This window comes from Cetorhinus maximus, chromosome 17 (genome assembly GCF_964194155.1).
Source record: "Cetorhinus maximus chromosome 17, sCetMax3.hap1.1, whole genome shotgun sequence".
Taxonomy (NCBI): Eukaryota; Metazoa; Chordata; class Chondrichthyes; order Lamniformes; family Cetorhinidae; genus Cetorhinus; species Cetorhinus maximus.
Genome location: NC_135895.1, coordinates 70,095,284 through 70,115,958, shown reverse-complemented (window position 1 = coordinate 70,115,958; position 20,675 = coordinate 70,095,284). Strand labels below are relative to the sequence as shown.

Here is a 20,675-nt window from a genome sequence, read left to right as displayed (position 1 = left end):
GGATACCATACTCACTCCTTCCCACCACCCTCTGTGCTTCTCCTATCTTCTGAAAGGTGAAAGGATAAGCAATTCTGCTACCTTCAGAAAAGTAGAAGGATAGGTATTTTAGTGAGATAAACGGGCACATTTTATTTTACAAATAAGAGAGGAACTGAATAATATTTCTAATGGATTCTAACCAATTTCATAATGCCCCTCATAATGTAGAAATTCACAAAGCATGTTACACTGTCCATGTTAGTGCATTATATATACTCTTCCGAGCACTGATTTCTCTGAATCTGCTGAATACTAAGCTTGAGAGTTCACTCCTTACTGATGTCCATCAGATGTAATCATTTGCAGCCGTGCCTTTCTTAATTGAAGAAAAAAGTAGAGTTATCCTTATTTGTATTTTGTAGCTCATTAGCAGAGGCTGAAAAGGAATTAAGAATAATCATTGATTTGTACTTGAAAATCTAGTCAAAGTGAGACAGTTATTGATCCTGTGAACTGGACACCAAGGAGAAATCTGGCATTGGACTACAAATCTGATCAAGTTACACTGACATTGTATGGATCAATAGTGAGCCAGTTCTGGATTATGGCATGCAGCTTTAGTCACCCCTATTTCAAAGTTAGAGACACATTAGGAAGGGCACAAGGTAGAGTGACAAGATTCACCAAAGAGGAACTGATTTTATTTGATTGAAGAAGCTAAAATGGAGCAAATACATGATACAAGCATCCTATGTAAGGAGAGATATAGATGAGGAGCTAGATTGATATATGAGGAAAGGGAATTGGCATTCCTTAAGGTAGGGAATCAATTGGTGGCTTGTGGGGAAACCTAATGATAGAATCATCATGCGTAGATTGTGGATGGATTGAGATACTGGGAATGAATGGCCCCGAGTTGTTCTAGATTTTTATGTTCTTAGCTCACCAGTATTGTGTAAGAATCTGATAAAAGTGGAACTCAAATATTAAAGAAGAGGGAAGTGGTTTGTGCTTCATGGTTCTGCTATATAGAGAATAGAAGGGAATTACCATCATTCTCTTTTTAGAGGGAAGTCATAGACCGAAATGGCACAGCATTTTATGAATGACATTAGCGTACTTGACTATTTCAGCTCTGCTGTAGCAATTTGTAGAATGTAGGTGCTGAATGGAGACCCATTTAATCACGGGGTGATCGTGTAGCACAAATGAAGTCCTTGGAGGAGTTTACTGTCCAATTTTGCAGCAGAGAAATCTTAACTTAACTTTTCTCAAGCTCTTTTAAACCGGGGACTAAGAGGATATTTAACTAGTGTTGCAAAATTTTTTTTGGCAATACTTTTAAAAGACAGTCATCTGCACACAAAGACCTGGCTGAAGCCCCCCCATGATAAGTTATACTGCATCATCGGGGAAAAATTATCCAGTTTATCAGATTAAAAAACAACAGATTGCACTGATGAAATCATAATCTGTTGATGAAATGTTTTTCAAAATGCAAAAACAGCATTGTAATTGTAAAGCCTAATATGGTAGCACCATGTACTGCAATGTGAACTTTGCCTGTCAGTCAGCAAGGCACCATTATATCAGAGCAGATGGTGCCTCATTTTGCCAGGAACGGAAGTTAACTGAAAATTCCTCACTGGGCCAGTAATGTTGCTTTTAAAGTGAGAAATTTGCCTAGTAGGCTTAGCAGTTCACTTCCAAATAGTCTAGATATTCTGCCATACTCCAGTTTCTTACAGGTAATTTACAGATTAGGCATTTTCTTGCAAAGTAAAGCTTTAATGTTATAATTCATGCATTGGCTATTTTGAATTTGATTTGATTTACATCGTGTAGATATTTGATGGGAGAGTCTTGTGGTGCAGTGATAGCATCTCTACTTCTGGGCCAGAAGCTCCAAGTTCAAGTCCCACTCCGAGACTTACTGGCCATGGAAGGTGCGTTCATAACATGGCCAAACAGGTTGACTATCAGTGAATAAATCCTTCCAGTACACCTGATGGCAAGTGGTAAGAGCGAGGGAGTTTCCTGGTCAGCATACTGCAGATGGCAATGAGAAGCCATTGCAGTACTTAGCCAAGTATAATCATGGACCAGTCCAATGGAAGTCCATGGTCGCCAATGCCCTCTTAGGGCATGGGATCTAAAGGAGGAGGAGGAAGTATTTGGTAACAAATAAATGTTACCAATTTAAAGGGTACAGTTTCGAGAAAGCGTTTGGAAAATCTTTTAAAATTTACAAACACATATCACAATGACAAATTGCATCTAAATGCATCATAATGTAACTGCTATACAATATCTCCAGGATAAAATTTGTGTGAAGTTCTTCTCTCTCCCCAAGGAAAAACTTGATTAACATTTTGGGTCCTTTTTTACTATCGCCCTTCTGCTCCAAACCACAACATGCCTCCCTCAATTCTGGAACGGCTGGAATGTCTCAATCATATACTGGTGAGCAGTGCACACTATGAAGTGGGACAGATTCTGCCTGTTTTTCTCCTTTGTTCCCACCCTGCTCTACTTTCTGTAGAATTCTACCTTTTGGTCTGTCTGAAAAGCAGTGATGCTCTCCCATTGATCATGCAATTTGAAAGGTAGTTGAGGCTGAGTTTAGACTGATCTAGAGATAACAAGCTGCTCCCTATATTTTTTAAAATCACTTCAAAATGCAAATTAGGCAGGTCACCAAAGCAGTTTATACTGCCCAGCATCTATAAAGATGACCTATAACTTTGTGACCTGGGTGCAATAAGGTTGGAGTTAACGCAAGTACAATAATAACGTCTACTTCCAAGTTGTTGCTACATGATGAACTTTGTGACTTACAGGAGGCAATCACAGATGGCATGGAGATTGCAGTGTCACCCAGAAGTCTGCACAGTGAGCTGATGTGTCCTATTTGCCTAGACATGCTGAAGAACACTATGACAACCAAAGAGTGCCTACATCGCTTCTGCGCTGATTGCATTGTTACTGCCCTCAGGAGTGGGTATGTAATAGCAGACTGGCTGCAGGACAAACAAGCCAGATTCCTCCCTTGACCCTTTGCCTTGTGTGGTGTAAGAATAGTGAAAAATCAGGCTCTATGTACCTTAATGATGAAAATCCAGAACTACTAGGAATATTCAATTTGTTCACAAAATAATTACACTTGGAAAAAATGGCTTTGAATGTGCCAGTGCAGAACAGCAAAATTCTCACTTCCTCATCACAGAGTCAGCTTTCTATCAACTAGCATCAATGTGGGTGAGCAACCTGAGTATGGACCACTCTTTTTTTTGAAAAGGAAAGTGGAATGGCCATAGGTCCCGGTAAAATAGTAAGAGATATTTATTGGTGCTAAGGTTTACCAAAAAAAAGTGCACACATCTAGCAGGTAATGCACTTTAAAGGATTCAGTTCTTAGAACTTTTTACAGCTAATTTCAAGTAGGGAAGTTTGTTGCTTCCTTTTTTTCATATAACTTTTGGGTTAGTTTATTATTTTTTAATTCTCTCCATTTCCTCTTTGGTCAGCTCTTAACAGTCAGCTGGAGTCAGGTGACAGTGCTCAGAATTGAAAGGCTGGCCCCCCACCGCCCACTTAGAGAATCAATTGGCCTTCTGCTTAGTAACTCTCCACAACAGCACAGCTGAAACCATAAACTCACTGTGTAAGGAATCATGGCCACAAATCCATGCCCTGTGACTCCTTGGTAAGATTTTGGAATCCCAACATTTAAAAAAATTTTTGCTGTAATTTTTCCTGTTGAACTTACCTGAAGGAATTGATTCCTTGCAGGTTTAGGACAATGCTTATATTTGACAGGCTTTACAATGTACATGATGAAAGATGGTGAGTCATAGAAATATTAATTGTTCCAGTAAAAAGTTAGAATTTTATTCTGCACGGAAAGATGAGATCAATTGGCCATAAATAAAATGTGACCTCGTTATTTTGAAACATGAAATTAACCACAGTGGTTTAAGAATATCTTTTGACAATTGCAGATCTTTAACCTGAAGATAGTCCAGCTGCATAACGTTTTTAAAATGTAATTTCTGATGCAGAATTAATGAAGAACTTGTCTTATTAGAAACAAAGAATGTCCGACATGTAGAAAGAAACTGGTCTCCAAGAGATCGCTGCGGCCAGATCCAAACTTTGATGCGCTGATCAGCAAAATATATCCCAGTCGAGATGAGTATGAGGCACACCAAGAGCGGGTGCTGGCCCGGATCAGCAAACACCATAACCAACAGGCCCTGAGCCACAGCATTGAAGAGGGACTCAAAATGCAAGCACTTAACAGGTAAGGAGTGTTCAGCCCTCCAAACTGAGTAAATCATATTGAATAATATGTATATTATTACCCCCATTGAAATGTTAAGGGAGGGGGATGGTGTTGGAGGGGGAATGCATGATATGTGACCCAGTAGCAGCTACTTTTAACAGAGGGAAGAAGTGACACAACATTTACAGAAGCAAAAAATAAAAACAAAAAACTACTGCGGATGCTGGAATCCAAAACAAAAACAGAATTACCTGGAACAACTCAGCAGGTCTGGCAGCATCGGCGGAGAAGAAAAGAGTTGACGTTTTGAGTCCTCATGACCCTTCAGCAGAACAGAAGGAAATCCCTCCATCAAAGAAATAAACATATTCAACTATTCTAAAACTATTTATTACTCTCATAATAAAAACGTATACTCACATATTTACTCACAAAATTAAAAAACTGCCTGAAAGGGTGGTTGAGGCAGAAACCCTCATAACATTGAAGTAGTATTTGGATGTGCACTTGCGATGCCATGGCATACAAGGCTATGGGCCTAGTGCTGGAAAATGGGATTAGAATAGTTAGGTACTTATTTGACTGGCGCAGACTCGATGGGCCAAAGGGCCTTTTTCTGTGCTGTAGAACTCTATAACTCTATACAGAGCAGAATTTTACGGTCCCGTCGCAGCAGAGGCTGTAAAGTGCAGCAAGCACTTTACACTTTTGAATAAAAGCTCATTGAGTTTGGCAGGACCGTAAAATCCTGGCCCCAGGATGGGCTGTAAAATTCAGACCTATAAAATTACCCTGTGACTTCTGATCGCTTTCGTGTTTTACACATTACAATTGGAGGAATACGCTGATCAGCTAGTATGGAAAAACAGATGAGCTGTGATACTTTTTTTCATTTATTCTCCAACTGAGGGATTGTGTCTAAGAATTGTATATTAAATGGGTTCGAGGGTAGCAGTTAGGAGAAAAGTACATAGGAACAGGAGTATGCCATTTAGCCCCACAATATATGCAGTGACTAAAGACTGCAGTAACTCCAACCTTACCCTCTCTAGTTTGGGTTTTGAAAGCCAGGCTCCTTAAAACACAGCAGAATTCAGAAGTATTCAAGTAAAAGCTTGAAATATTGATGTAAAGGAACAGCATCCTTTTCAAAACACTTCCTTTGCATTCATTAGAACCCCTTAAGGCTGCATGCTAAAATCTATGATTATGCAACATTAGAGTGAGCTCACTTATTACAGCTGAACTTTAATTAGAATTAATGGCCCAGTTAATAGGTGTAATTCTTTAAAGGGATTCATTGTTTTCTAACACAATTGTGAACACACTTAAGTCAATATTGATCAGCATTGCTTAACGGGAATGCTTCGGAATGATTTAATACACATCAGCAAGTTCCTGTTAAGAAAATTCAATACTGGCCATTTAGTACACCTGATTAACAGTGATAATAAACTAGCAGGTCTTTATTACTGCATGTAAGTACACTGCAGTATTGTTTGGAAAAACCTGTTTTATACCACTAATTATATAAGTCCCTAAGCTGCATGTTATATTATAGCTGTGCCATCAGAGGAAGCGTCGTAATATACATGAGGTACTGAGACAACGGAGTCTCCAAGAGACCTCCAGAGGCAAACATAAATGGTGGTCTTTTGTCACCACTTCATGTGAGCATGAACAGCTTTTTGCACTGCTGGTCCATTTTTCCAGGCACTACAGGGGAACTCCATTGGCAGAAACGAAAAACCACAAACCTGACTTGTGAGCAATAGCTGTTTCAATATTGTAGCTGCTGCTCATGTTGGTGCTGCAATCTGGACAGGATGAGTTTAAAGTACCAGTGGCCTAAGTGCGCACACAGAATGCAACAAGTGACGTAATTGGAGAAGCAAGACTAAATAACCAGATGGGAAGAGAAATAATTAAAAGAATGTGATTTAGCTCCTAAACAAAAATGAAAATACCTGGAAAAACTCAGCAGGTCTGGCAGCATCTGCGGAGAGGAACACAGTTAACGTTTCGAGTCCGTATGACTCTTCAACAGAACTAAGTAAAAATAGAAAAGAGGTGAAATATAAGCTGGTTTAAGGGGGATGGGGGAGGGTAGAGCTGGATAAAGGGCCAGTGATAGGTGGAGATAGCCAAAAGATGTCATAGGCAGATTTAGATCCTGTTGCAATGTTAGATGTATTAATTAATTAAGAAATTAAGAAGGGCTAATAAGGCAATCATTAATTTTTTTTTCCCAAAGACTTTCCATTTGTTTTTCTCTCATATGAAAAACTTGCATTTTAGGTATTGTCAATCCTTCACAAAGATCTTCTTTAAAAAGTTTACTTTAAAGATCCTATGTGACAAATTTCAAAGGTGTAACAATATTTTAACTGACCAATCAAAGCTTTTTTTGTGGGATTTTAACATTTTTATATAAATATTTTTACATTGAACACAAGTTTCTGACTCAGCAGCAAGAGTGCTGAATTAAGACTGACACCAAAGTCATGTGGTTATTTCAATAAATCATCATCAAAAATTATTCAGATACCAAGCTCTTGTACTTGATTAACATGAATGCAGTGTAAAATAAAGAAACACGATTTTTATTCAGGATGAAAATCACAGGAGGTGTAAAGCCCAATAAGAATTTTAATTACTCATTTGGAAAAATGATTCAAATTTCATTTCATTATTTTGGTAATTTAGGAATTTAGATGTTGGTAGAAGGTTTTAATCCTCAGGGTGTTTTCTCAGGGTGTAGGCCTTTTTAAGGCCTGAAAGCCATTAAACTATTCTGATAGTGAGGAGGAATCATGGAATACCGTTCAGGTACATAAACCATTAATAACTGCAATGCTGTTTAATGAGAAGAGTTTGCGTCCATAAGCTTCATTGTAACAAAAAATACATCAAGACTGTTGAAGAACTAAATATATTAGCGCCTTTGCCAACCATTTCTATTAGTGATTAAATGTTTGATTCATTGACTATTCAAATACATTAAACTGTCATAAGAACAACATAACCAGTTGATTTGTATTCTGCATTGCAGCAACATCTCCCGAATGAATCAAAGGTACCATCTTATTTACATTTTTCTTACCGGTTTAATACCAACATATTGAATTTTGTCTGTTTGGTACAGAGCGCAGAGGGTGAGAAAACATCAGGCTGAGAATGGCAGTGGAGCAGAAGACAATGGGGATAGTTCACATTGCAGTAATGCCTCCACGCATAGCAACCAGGAGGCGGGACCAAGTCAAAAACGTGCTAAGACGTCAGATGATTCGGGTCCAGACCTTGACACCACAAATGAAAATGGGACAGGTGATCCTGATCCAGTGACTGATGGAACCAATGAAATTGAACTGGTCTTCAGGCCTCATCCTACGCTAATGGAGAAAGATGAAACAGCACAGACCAGGTATGTAGGTGAGAAGGATTAATGTTATTCACCAGACCAGAAGAATTCAGAATTTTTTTTTAAAAGGGAAACCGAATGCTGATAACAAAAACAGGAATTTCTGGAAATATGTGTCAGGTCAAGTCAGTATCTGAAAAAGAGAGAGAGATTAACATTCCTGGAGTGATACTTCATTAAGACCATAGAGATTGAAGGCCTACGATCGCCTTGCAGCCTTCAAATCAACAGCAGTGTCACGAATAAGACCACAGGTTCGAGTGCTCCAGTGCAAAAGCAAAACGGTTTGCAATTCTTATATTTAAACTTGCAGAAACTTTAAATATTAAACTACAGGCTTCAGGATGACAGACATAATGGTGAAATGGGTAGAAGCATGGCACTCAATGGAGTTCAATGTGGACAAGCACTTTGGGAGGAATAACATGGAAAGACAGTATACTTGATGGTGTGATTTTTGGGAAGTGTAGATGAGCAAAGAAACCTTGGTGTCCGTATGCACAAATCTTAAAAGTGGCAAGGCAAGTTTACAAGGTTTACAAGAACATTTGGGTTACTTAGGTTTAAAAATAGCTGAACAGAATATGAAAGCAAAGAGACCATGCTAGAACTTTATAAATCATTGGCCAGGCCTCAAGTGGATAATTGTGGATAATTTTGGGTACCATGTTTTGGGAAAGCTATATAGGTCTCAAAAAGAGTACAGAAATGGCTTACCAGAATGTTACCAGAGTTGAGGGACTCAACTTATGAGGAATGTTTGGAAAAGTTAGGACAGTTAAACCTTGGTTTACAAGATTGAGAGGTATTGACAGAGTGGATAGAGAAAATGTAAAGGTCAGAGATTGAAAATCATTGGCCAAAGATCTGGAGGGGTGATGAGACTTTTTCACTGAGTTGTCAGGATCTGGAACACCCCATCTGGGGTGGTGGAAGATGATTAATTTGAAAAAGGATTTGGACAGATACTTGAGAATGAGAAATTTCAGGGTTATGGCATTGTGATAACAAGTGCTACTGTTCTTTCAAAGAGCCAGTACAGGCAGAATGAGCTGAAAGACCTCTTAATTTCTATGATACAATGTATTCAGTCTTGAAGCAGTGTGACATGAATGGAGTTGTGATGTCCAGTTTGACTATTATAAAGTCCACTATTAGCCTATGCTGAGTTAGCTGACCTTTGCCAAGACATCAGTTGAAGCACTGCTCTTGGTCTTGGTGACCCTGGGATAGGGAAATGAAAAAGATCAGCCAAAGTTTCCTCTCTTGATAGTTGTTTATTGACTCTTCCTGGAAGTTACACATGTGAACATGTTTGGGTTCAGCTGTGACGGTCTTTGTGACTGAATATCCCACCAACCCTCACTATCTAGAGTCACTCATGAAGAATGACTGACTATTTGACTCAGGTACTGGAGGGCTGCTAGAACATTGACCCCATTCTTAATGTGTGCCAGTGCTTTCGGGAAAGGAGTGAAAATTGGAGAAAACTGGGGATGGAAGGGTAAGGAAACGCGCATTGCTTTAAACATGTGTACCAGAGATTTGAGAGAGTTAGAAGCTGTACCTGGAAGTGGTGACATTATATTCTGCAAGTTTAATGGTGCTGATATTTTCTATATAGTGAAGATGATCATTAATATAGAGCATGCTACCAATTAAGAGCTACCTGTTCTATGACTCTAAATGTTTTTCTCTTTTAACCAAGGCAGGTCACGGTTGGTGTCCAGAGGATTGTGGGGCGCACACCGGTGTCGAGAAAGCGGTAAGCAGTTTCACTGCAACCGGTTTCTCCACAAACCAGTAACAGACCACCTACAAACGGAGGTCTGGGAGAATCCGCTTCATTTTGATTCACGGACACTCTTGAGTCTACACTGTCAATTGCAAACTGAATGGTGCCAGAAATGTTAAAGCGCTGTGTGACCAGTTTACACGTGACAGTCGGTACTCAATTTTAGCATGTGGTCAGTATGGTGCAGACCTGCTGATTTACTGGTAACCTGGGAGTGTTTATATGAGACCGATGGATTTGAATCCCAGTAACTGTATCACCAGTGGAAGTGACAACAGCTCTGGATGAAATTCCCTGATCAAATCCAGCCAGGACTGAAAAAATCCATTGTCGGGCCTCTTGCTATTCCAGTTCTTTCAGACCTGTGGCCATGTATATATTTTTAAATCACTCCTCTTTTCCAAGTGCTTACTCCTCCTGGGGATGTGGTTTTACAGGTGCCTGTAGTCCTCTAGTGCTGTGGCCAAATGATCATTCTTCTTCTGAATCTAAAACAGTGAGTTTTGAGATGGAGAATTGCATTTGATATAGATCCTGACATCCCTAGATGCAGATCTTTTTGTTGCCCCCACTGAGGTCATCAAACCCTGCCCAGCCCAGGGAACAAACCATTTGTGATTGAGCATTTGCTCACTCAGCCATCAGACAAGACCCCTTGCAGATGATTCTGAGATATATTTGACCTATTATTACATAGGTATTTGTATTTCAGCAAGGCAGTGCAATCAAATTGTGGCATAATTCACAGTGGCTAGTGAAGTTGAGTGCCACAGGTGTTGCCTATGATAAAGAAAACCTAAGCACAGAGCAGAGTGGAGTCCGGGCCTGTGGAGTTTTCAAACTCTGAAACAAAAAGAAAGCTGTCATTGATGTTAAGTCTTGTCAAAGCAAGAAATGTTGTGCATAATAGGATCTCGAACCATTGAGTAGGAACAGGAATAAGTCTGTCTAATAACTTCCTGTAGAGCGGAATTTTGGGCTTGGCGGCCGGGTGTGTGCCTGGCCCACTCAAGCATTAAATGAAGTGCGTTAACGTCACCAAACATGCCGACATCAACACACACACTCATGATATTTCGCTAGGCGGGCGCACGATGGAGATGGAGGCGCGCCCGTCATTAATTAAGTTAAGGCCCTTGAGGCACCAATTGCCTCTGACTTTACGAAGCCTGTGCAATTTTTAGGCCCTCACACGGGCAAAATGTGCAGACGGGCAGGCCACATATTGCAAAACCTCACCCATGGGCACGATAAAAGGGGTCAGTAGCTTTGTCAAAGTGATTAGTGAGGAGTTTAGGATATCATTTGCTGCTGGTTGCTTCTGTGAACAGGACAGCTTCATTTCACTTCAGAGCTGCATTCAGATATTTTAGAGGCTTCAGTTCAGAGCTCAACTGTTGTTTTCCAGACGCCCGGAGGATTCACACCGCATGGGGCCTTCCAGGTATCAGGCAGCCTTCCCTTACCTTGGTAATGGGAATTGTGGTCTCCGCTGGAGGCACCTCCTCTGAGGAGCAAGAGAGGGCCAGAAGGGGGAGGAGGCCAGGTGTCCCTATTCAGCTTCCAGGGGAGCCACCTGTAGGAGGAGAGGTGCAGGCACAAGGGACACAGGGCCAACAGGAAGTCCAAAGTGGAAGGGGCAGCAGAAGACGCCACTATCCTGCTGCCAGGCAGCGATGCAGCTACCTCAATATGTCTGAGGTGCACTGCCGAAGGAGGCTCTGCCTCTCAAGGGAGACAGTGACCTCCATCGGTCAGAAGATCGGCCCTGAGATCAGCTCTGACTGTGTGGGTGGACACCCCATGCCAGTGGCTCTGAAGGTCATGGTGGCCCTCAATTTCTATGCCTCCAGCTCTTTCCAGGGGTCAGTGGGGGATCTTTGTGGAGCGTCCCAATCAGCTGTCTATAGTGGCGTCAAACTGGTGAAAGACGCTCTGTTCAAGCGTGCATTGACTTTCATTCATTACTGTATGGACGAGGCCAGCCAGGCAGGGCGAGCCAGAGGCTTCACAATGATTGGTGGGTTCCCCCGCGTCCAGGGTGCAATAGACTCCACACATGTGCTCATCAAGGGGCCAACGGGTGAGCCCGGTGCCTTTGTCAACAGGAAGGGCTTCCACTCCATGAACGTGCAGATAGTGTGTGATCACAGGATGCTGATTCTACAAGTCTGTGCAAGGTACCCTGGCAGCTCCCATGACGCCTACATCCTCAGACACTCCCAGGTATTGAGGCTCTTCAGTGTTCCAGCCCGACTGGATGGATGGCTGCTGGGTGACAAGGACTATCCCCTCAAAAGGTGGCTCATGACACCTCTCCGCCACTCAAGGCTGAGTAGCAGTACAATAGGAGCCACGCCTCCACAAGGGCAGCGGTAGAGGGAGCCATAGGTCTTCTCAAGATGCCCTTCCGATGCCTGGACCGTTCAAGGGGTGCACTACAACACTCCCCAGATTGTGTGTCACTGATAGTGGGTGTATGCTGCGCTCTCCACATTCTGGCACTGTCAAGGGGGGAACCCAGTGGAGGAAGATGGTATTGATGCAGCTGCACAGGCAACAGACGATGAGTCCAGTAGTGAGGACAAGCACGGTGAGGAGAACCCTGAGGGCATAGATGCAGACCTGGGTAACCTACAGAGAGGCAGGGACACCCGGGATGTTTTGATCCAATGCTCCTTCAGCTAGCCTACCAAATAAGAACCACCACCGCATGCCAGGGCTGCAGGTTCCATACTCGATCCCTGACAGGACCAGTTCTTTGGTCAACAACATACACTCTGTGCCTTTGCAATAAAGTTTCAGGAGACACAAGTCCATCATAACATCATGGCCTACCCTGCACCTACAGAACAAATGAAGCATAAAGAGGCCAGTTGCATAAAATAACATATCATTTACTTGTGAATGTGAAACATTGCAGAAATTAACATGACCCGGTGTTTTCCATCACACCATTAAAAAGAAAAAAATTTGGGAACCAAATATCACCCGTGATAGGGCCGTGTTGTGCTTTAGGTGCTTTAAGTTTTCACTTGCGGGTGCTACGTTTAGGTGCTCCCCCCTCACTGTCACTGGCATTGGAGATAGCCTGCTGACCCTGCTGTCTTGTTGGCCTTGATGACCTTGGTGGGCATCCTCTGACCTGTGGAGCCCATGCTGGCCCTGACTGGGAGGGAGCGGCCAGTGCCATGGCTGGCACCTCCCCAGTCGCTGCAGCCTCATCGGATGCCACGGTCACTGGCAGAGGGGCGGAGGAGCTTCTGCTGTCATCCGGAGCGCCCTGAGAGGCACCCACAGAGATGACAGGCAGCTCGTGTGCCAATGTCAGGTCGCTTTGGACCTCCCTGCTCACCATTGATGGACGGGTACCTAGCTAGGATACTGGGTGCCTAATCCATCTCCCACACTGACACTGATCATTGCCGGTGCGAGGGCTTGCAGGTCCAAGTGCATCCCCAGGAACCCCTGACTGAGTCCCTGGAGGAGCCTCTCTCCATGGAGGAGGCATTGCGCTCGGCCATGAGGGTCAACACAGTACTTATGCTCTGCATAGACTCCTCCACCACGGACACCATGGCACACATACCCTCATGTTTCTCCACTAGATCCTCCCGCACACCCTGCTGGATGTCCAGCATCTGCTGCCTCAGGGATGACTCCAGAGGCACATCATCAGCCACCAACTGAGCATTGTCCTGGTCCCCAGCTGTCCTCCGACTGCCAGTGCCCTGGGCACTCTCTGCCTCCACCTGCACCTCAAGCGAGTGTGAAGTGCCCTCACCAATGTGCACCGATAGGCTACACGGCAATGTTATACCCACCGAGGCACTGGTATCTGCGCTGGTGCCTACTTGACAGAGGTTGTGACGCAGGTGTATGGTGGTCCCCAGGGGTGGGCCTTCAGGCTAATGAACTGCTGGTGAGCCTAAAAGGGAGAAGAAGGATATGTCATTAGTTTAAGTCATGAAACTGTCACTATGCATGCCTGGCACCCTGATGCGACAGAGATTTGCATCATGGTGCCCTAGTCTTTCAATTATTAATGGGGCTTCCAGGTTCCAGGCTCACATCAATATAGAGACTACAGTGGAATGGTAGCAAAAACCGACATTCTCACCTCAGTGCACTGCACTCTTACCTTCCTCTGGCACCCCAACCTCAAAGCAGCCGCTTGACCGAGATGCATGGCGCCTCTCCAGCTCCAGGGCCTCCTGCTCGTATCATGAGGATTAGGAGGTGTGTGGGTCCCCCGCCAGTCCACGACCCCTCAGCATTGTTATGGGATGTTTTCTCCTGAAAGCGCAGAAGAGCATTGATTAGTCCACTCTCTACCTGCATCGCCATTGCAGCCTGGCCAATCCCAACTGAGGAACACCTCGCAGGGCTCAGTTGATTCGTGACCCTGGAGCCGCAAAGCACTCAGTCCAGGCAGCCAGGGCTCACCTCCTTACCCAGCTCCTGCCTCATTGACATTTGGCACTCACACTCTAACACCGCTTAGGCCCATGGGGGGATGGGCAGCTCTTAACTGTTCTGCAAAGCGACCCATGCCAACACGGTACTCACCCTTCCCAATCGCAGCAGATTATTGAAGCGCTTCTGGCACTGGACAAATGTGCACCTCACTACCTTGGGGGGGTGGGAGGGGCTCCCCCCCCTCCCCCCCCCCTCCCCTCCGTCGTCCCTGGGGACAAGGGTTTCTCTCCACGCTGCCACCTCCCCCAGGCAGGCTGCGAGGCACTCATCCAAAGAACGCCGGGCTGACTGCCCCACTGGGCTGCACTCCTGCCTACCGTGCTGACCCGCTATGGTTTCCATTCGCAACACTTCCTTCGGTGGCAGCTTTCCAGGGGCTGCTGAGGCTGCATTTGAATCAGCTGTCGGGTCGCCATTGGACCTGGCAGACATCATGCCCCCGCCCACCCCTTCGCGCTCATTCCCAGGCCGCGTATCAGGCTGGGTGGGCCTTAATTGGCCCGCCCGCATAAAATCGCGGAGCACTGCCGATTCGTGGGCGGTGGTCGGCTTCCCGACTGCCCCCGCCGATCTCGCACACCAAGAGTAAAATTCTGCCCGTCAAGTTGGTTACGTGCAGTTGCCGTCCTAAGGCAATAAGCCACAATTGTTCAATACTTTTCACATATAGATTTATTTCTCCTCCATATTTTCCTCCATTCCTCTCCCCAAAGGTGTGACAATGTTTCCAAAACTATCTTTTTGACCACTCAAGGCCTCAGGGGCTGATCCTCTCCTCACCCAATGGCCACACACATATTTCCCACAGGTGTTGCTGGACAGTATTTGGTAACGGGAACCCTGACTGATTTTTTACCTTTTCAATCTAGTGCACTGGAGCCTAAGCTGAAGTTAGCTAACACAAATCAAGGATTAAATCAGACCTTCCTAAACTGAACCACTCACTGAATTAACTCACTGAGATGGTCTAAAGCCTTATGTGTTCTTAAAAGCTATTTAAATTTACATGTAAAAATTGCTTCCACTTTTACCATATTCTCTATTTGGGAAGGGGAAATCTTGGGCCCTTGCAACTCTGTTGTTATAGTTAATATTGTTAATTGATACTTGAGCAAATATCATGAAAGATGTTAAGTACATTGTTTATAGTTAGAAAATCTAATCCAATAACACATCCCTGACATTTACAAGTCTTAGAACATATGAAGTGTGTGGGGAGAGGGAAGGGAAGGCAAATCATAGTCTTTCCACAAGTTCCTGTATGGATGTTTCATGTGAACTCTAACAATAAACCATGTTATGAATTTATCCCCCACACCCCCTTTAAGATTGAAGAGGTTGTAGGGAGAAGCTTAGTGTATGACTTCATGTCTCATGTTTTTCTTTCTTATTTTCTGGTCTAATAGGTATATAAAAACAACAGGAAATGCCACTGTTGACCATCTGTCCAAGTACTTGGCTATGAGATTAGCCCTAGAAGAGCTCAGGAAAAATGAAGAAGCGAATCCAATGAATGTGGAAACAGTCAGTGAGAAGCAATACACCATTTACATTGCAACAGTGAACGGCCAATTCACTGTAAGTAGCTGCATTGCTTTTCAGGGGATGAGTTAACTGCAGTTTATTTCAGATCAAAAGGAAACCCCCACAAGCATTGGGAATACAGAGAAGGTTAGCATTTGAAAGAGAAAGGTAGGTTAAGGAGAAATTCAAGTTGTATTTCCATCAAGTGATTTCACAATGACGAGTGATTGGAGATGATTTTCCTAGACTGAAAAAAATTACACACGTTCTCACTAAAGTGCACCATCCAGCTTTTTAAATGTTGATATTTACAGTTAGCTTTGGTTTAGAATGTGTCTCTCCAGACATTGTTTCCTGTGTACAGGTACAGAACCTTGTCATTTTAGCCTTCTTAACATTGGTTACTTCACTTCCCACAGTTATACAGGGTTGGCATTGTGATTGAAGTGAAACAAGTCATTCACTCATTCCCAGCGCATTGTACTTACCTGACATCCCATTTCTTCCACAACTCAGAGGATATTGTGCATTCGTAGAAAACTTAGCTTGCAATGTTTTAGATGGTCTTCAGCTTGATTTCCCAGTGAACAGAATGAACAGTTTACTAATGTATGCCTTTTTTAGCCCAGGAAAGTGGTCCGCTCAGGTAATTGGGCAGTTTGTGAGGTGTTTAACCCATTAACAAGGTTAACGTGAGCTATTGCATCTTGTGTTGACTCCAGACGTTACATCATATTTGAAGAAACTTGAACATGCAAGTTAGAGCCTCATTTTCTGTGGTTTGAAGGGATGTGTACTGTGGGGCACTTGAACTGACAGGTGGTTTCCATTCATTTTATACCACCTGTTTGGCATCTTATCACTATAGCACCAGAGTGGAGCAAGGGTGAAAGAACGACTGAAGAGAAGGAGTCTTTTGACACCAGAGAGCAAGAGCTCGCAAACAGAGATTTTAAGGGAGTTTCAGAGGCTGTGGGAATAATGGACAGAGTGGTTGCAGCAGAGGGAGTGGAGAATGAAAAGCAGAGGGAGTGGAGAATGAGAAACATATCAGTGCTAGAGAAGCAGAAGGCATGCAAAGGCTGCACACCTGGAAGAGATCACAGAGCTAGGGAGGGTTATGGCCACTGAGGGAGTTGAAGATGAAGATCTTAATTACAAATCAATGAAGGTCAGGGGACCAGTGGAATTTGGCAAAGGTTGTGGGCCTTGGTAAAGGAAAGAATGTGGGCTAAGGTATTCTGGATGGGAATTGAAAGCAGGGAGGCATGGAGAACATTGGTGAATTGCAACTTCTAATTGATGAGGTGTAAGAGTTAAAATTTTGGGGGCAGATAGGGTGGACCTGAAAGATCTTTCAGAGGTGAAGGAAAGCGGAACAAAAACAAAATTCCCTGGAAAAACTCAGCAGGTCTGGCAGCATCGGCGGAGAAGAAAAGAGTTGACGTTTCGAGTCCTCACGACCCTTCAGCAGAACTGAGTATAGTTAGGAGAGGGGTGAAATATAAGCTGGTTTAAGGTGTGTGTGGTGGGGGGGGGAGAAGTTGAGGGGGAGGGGGGTGGTTGTAGGGACAAGCAAGCAGTGATAGGAGCAGATAATCAAAATATGTCACAGACAAAAGGATCAAAGAAGTGTTGAAGGTGGTGATATTATCTAAGAAAATGTGCTAATTAAGAATGGATGGCAGGACACTCAAGATACAGCTCTAGTGGGGGTGGGGTGGAAAGACTGACAAGGTATTAGTTGTAGATTTAAAAATAATGGAAATAGGTGGGAAAAGAAAAATCTATATAAATTATTGAAAAAAAAAGGGAGGGGGAAGAAACGGGGTGGGGATGGGGGGAGGAAAGCGGGCCTGCTAGCAAACTGGATGTGAGAAACAAAGCTGAGTTCCACTGTGAGGAATGCAAAGGTTCTAAACTTCTGGGCATAGCCTAAAGTGGCAGCCAGTTACATGGGTGGTCGGGGTAGGGGACAAGGAAGTGTTTGTGGAAGCTAAAGAGGACAGCTTCAGGTTTGGATTTATGTTGCTCCCAACATAAATGTGTGACCAAATTCATAGCGTACCAACAGCCTAGGAAGCCTTAGCTAAAGATGTTCACGTATACCATTTAGGTTTTCTTTATCTTGATGTGTTTCCTCAGGAAAAACATAGTGCAGTTATTGTGATGAGAATGGGATTTTTTTTTGACAACTCTGATCATTACTAGCCACAGCAAAGCAGTGCCAGTGTTTCACATGACTACATTTTTTTAAGAGTAGCTCCTCTTTAGCAATGACCCATGCTAGTTGTGAGCCTGTTCTATAAAGCTCATCTGGGATCCTCAGCAGTGAACTAAAGAGTATTCCCAGCAACAAGCAAGTTGAAAGGAGCATTGAGGCTGGGATTTGGTTTTGAGATCCTTTAGCTGCTAGCCCATGATGTTTCAGATGTTCAAGTCTTTTTTTGTAACAATATAGCTGTGCATCAGAAGGATTTAAGCCATATTTGAAAAACATAACCCATTCTTTTACGTGTTTTGCCATAGCTTTTACAGCAAAAGTTTAAAGTGAGACTGTAGGAGCATCTTGGGAGGATATGGAAGAGCTGGAGATAAATGTTTTTTAAAAAACTATCAAAATTATATTGGGAGTGAAATTTGAAAAGTCACTCAGGGTCAGAGGATCTTTTTCTCAGAATATTGGGGAGGAGAAAGCAAACAGACTAACCATAATACTAACAATTTTGGAAACAGGATTTGTGCCAAAGAACTGGCGGGTGGCAAATGTTACACTTCAGTTTAGAAAGGGGAAAGAATAAGTCAAGAAATTGTAGGGCAGCTGGTAACCAAATAATGACTCAGTTGAGGGTAAACCTCCAGAATCTTTAATGTGGGAGGAAAATGTTGACCATATAAAAATACATGGTTTTATAAAGGGCAATAAAAGACTTCACCTGAGTCTACACAGTATGTGTAGTTGCAGAAAAATGCATATTATAGAGCTCCCACTGAGGTCATCTAACTCAGCAATAACTGGAGTCCTTCGTGCTCGCTATGATTCAGAGACTTACTTCTAACAATGTTAGTTTTCAATCTATTTTAATCAGATGTACAACTAACATTGCTTCACCACAATCATGCCATTGCTTGGTTTAGTAAGCCAGTAAAAGTGTCTTGTACGACAATTCAGCAATTGACCGTGATCCTGAGTTTATGTCACAATATTAATTCATCACTAGCCAAAGGGGTTTTACAATGGAATTTAAAACCTTAGCTCAGTGATAGTCATACCACCTCTGAGTCAGAAAGTCATAGGTTTTAAGTCCCACTCCACAATCTAGGCTGATACTTCAGTGCACATTTAAGGGAGTGCTGCACTGTTGGGGGGTGGGAGGGGGGGGGTGGGGGCATCATCTTTTGAATGTGACATTAAGTTGAGGCCCCATCTCTTTTCTCAGGTTAGCATAACAGATCCTAGGCATTTGAGACCATCTTTTCCTCATCTAGTGTCTTCAGCAGACCTGCTGCTCTGTCAGTGCCAGGCTGAATTCAGCCTCCTACCCATTGAATGTTACTGAATGCATTATTGATGTCAATGAAAAAAACAACAGTAAACCTAAGCAGATGGAGATGCTTTATAATGGTTTTTCAACTGTGGTCCTTGTGCCAGTTGCTGGTGAGGGCTGTGACTCTTCGTAAAGGATTTGTGAAATTTACTGTTGTTTTGTTTCTTTCTAGTTGCTGAATGGTTCTTTTTCCCTGGAGCTCGTTAGTGAGAAATACTGGAAGGTGAACAAACCTATGGAACTGTATTATGCACCAACTAAGGAACACAAATAGGCATTGGCACAAGATCCGTGCCAAATAAATGAAGAACGTGCTTTTGATGGTTGTGACATATTTGTCTTCCACACAACAGCAACCAGTATCGTGAGATGTTCCATTGAATAAAAACTTGTCACATGTTCAGATTTACAGATCTGTGACTTCACAAATTCACAACTGAAACAGCACAGGCTTGGGCAAGAGGACAGTGTCCCAATGGATTTTCTTATCTGATCATGATATTGTGGACACCACCTGAAATTCAGGAAATAGAAGTTTGTAGAGTGTTGCTTCTCAGCTTCTTGGTTTATGGATTACATCACAGGCAGTAGATATGTGTTTTTTTGGTTGCTATGAATTTCTTGCAAACCTATTGGCAAAGGCCTAATTTCACATTTAACAAACTTTTTTTTGTTGAAAATAACATTTTCTTGCACCCCTGTGTTCCCCCGAAAGTGTCAATGGAAGGTGGAGTACGGTACAATAGCAACCCTCCAACCCTCACTTAAATGACCATTCTTCGTATGAGAACAAGGGCAGTGAGTGTTGACGGGCTGGCAATGGAAGAAAGTGAGAATATCCCAGGATTCCTCCCTCTAACCCAAGGGGCTAAGGCTAATTGTCACACCCCAAGCTATGCTCTGGCTGTGGATTGAACCTGGGGCCATGTTATATAGTGTATTAATCCACTAAGTTATTGGGAGGGAAACTAAGTATTTAATTTGAAGGTAAGTGTCCTTTAATGTTGCAAAGCTATGGTTTTAAACAAACTTCTACTATTCCAAAATGAAGTGCTACAGGACACCAAGGCATTGCAAACAAAGATAAATATATTTTCAGTGTCTTTCTTTAAAAAAAATCTTTTTTTCATGTAAAATGTAAAATGGGTATTTATGTTGTCAATCAAGTACTGGTAGTTGTACCGTGAAACTATACTGTACCTGGGCATCTACTACTTATTTGTACACTGTTACCATCAAATTGAAATTAAATAATTCTGTTTCTTTGCTTGAATAATAATTGCAGTAATTATTAGAGAACACAAGCACATTTATGAGTGAGGGGGTAAGCAATTCTAGTATGTTCTTGAATAATTTAAAATAATATAGTATTTGAATTTAGATGCTATTTGTAGCAGTAGCAGGCATTAAACGTTCTTAACTAATAACAGAAAATACTGGAAATACTCTGATAGGCCATCAACCCGAAACGTTACCTCTGTTTTTCCCTCTCCACAGATGTTGCCAGACCTGCTGAATATTTCTAACATGTTCTGTTTTGATTTCAGATTCTCAGTATCTGCAGTATTCTGCTTTTAGACCCTGTTTTGAAGCTGCTTCAGAAACATGTTTCAAAATTATCTCAAATTGCACTTCTTAAAC

The 20,675-nt window shown here is 42.8% G+C and overlaps 1 protein-coding gene across 5 annotated transcripts in view; it reads left to right on the top strand.

The window, feature by feature from the left end:
- Positions 1–20,310, top strand: part of rnf2 (ring finger protein 2) — a 61,469-nt gene extending 41,159 nt beyond the window's left edge. For 4 of the 5 annotated variants that reach the window (XM_078561422.1, XM_078561423.1, XM_078561421.1 and 1 more), the window contains 6 exons: positions 2,823–2,983; positions 4,070–4,285; positions 7,413–7,691; positions 9,397–9,453; positions 15,369–15,540; positions 19,207–20,310. In XM_078561422.1, the coding sequence (XP_078417548.1) occupies positions 2,823–2,983; positions 4,070–4,285; positions 7,413–7,691; positions 9,397–9,453; positions 15,369–15,540; positions 19,207–19,308 (987 nt within the window). In that variant the 3' untranslated portion in view covers positions 19,309–20,310. The remainder of the gene's footprint in view (positions 1–2,822; positions 2,984–4,069; positions 4,286–7,412; positions 7,692–9,396; positions 9,454–15,368; positions 15,541–19,206) is intronic. The other variant, XM_078561424.1, reaches the window with a different exon arrangement.
- Positions 20,311–20,675: the final 365 nt, after the last annotated feature.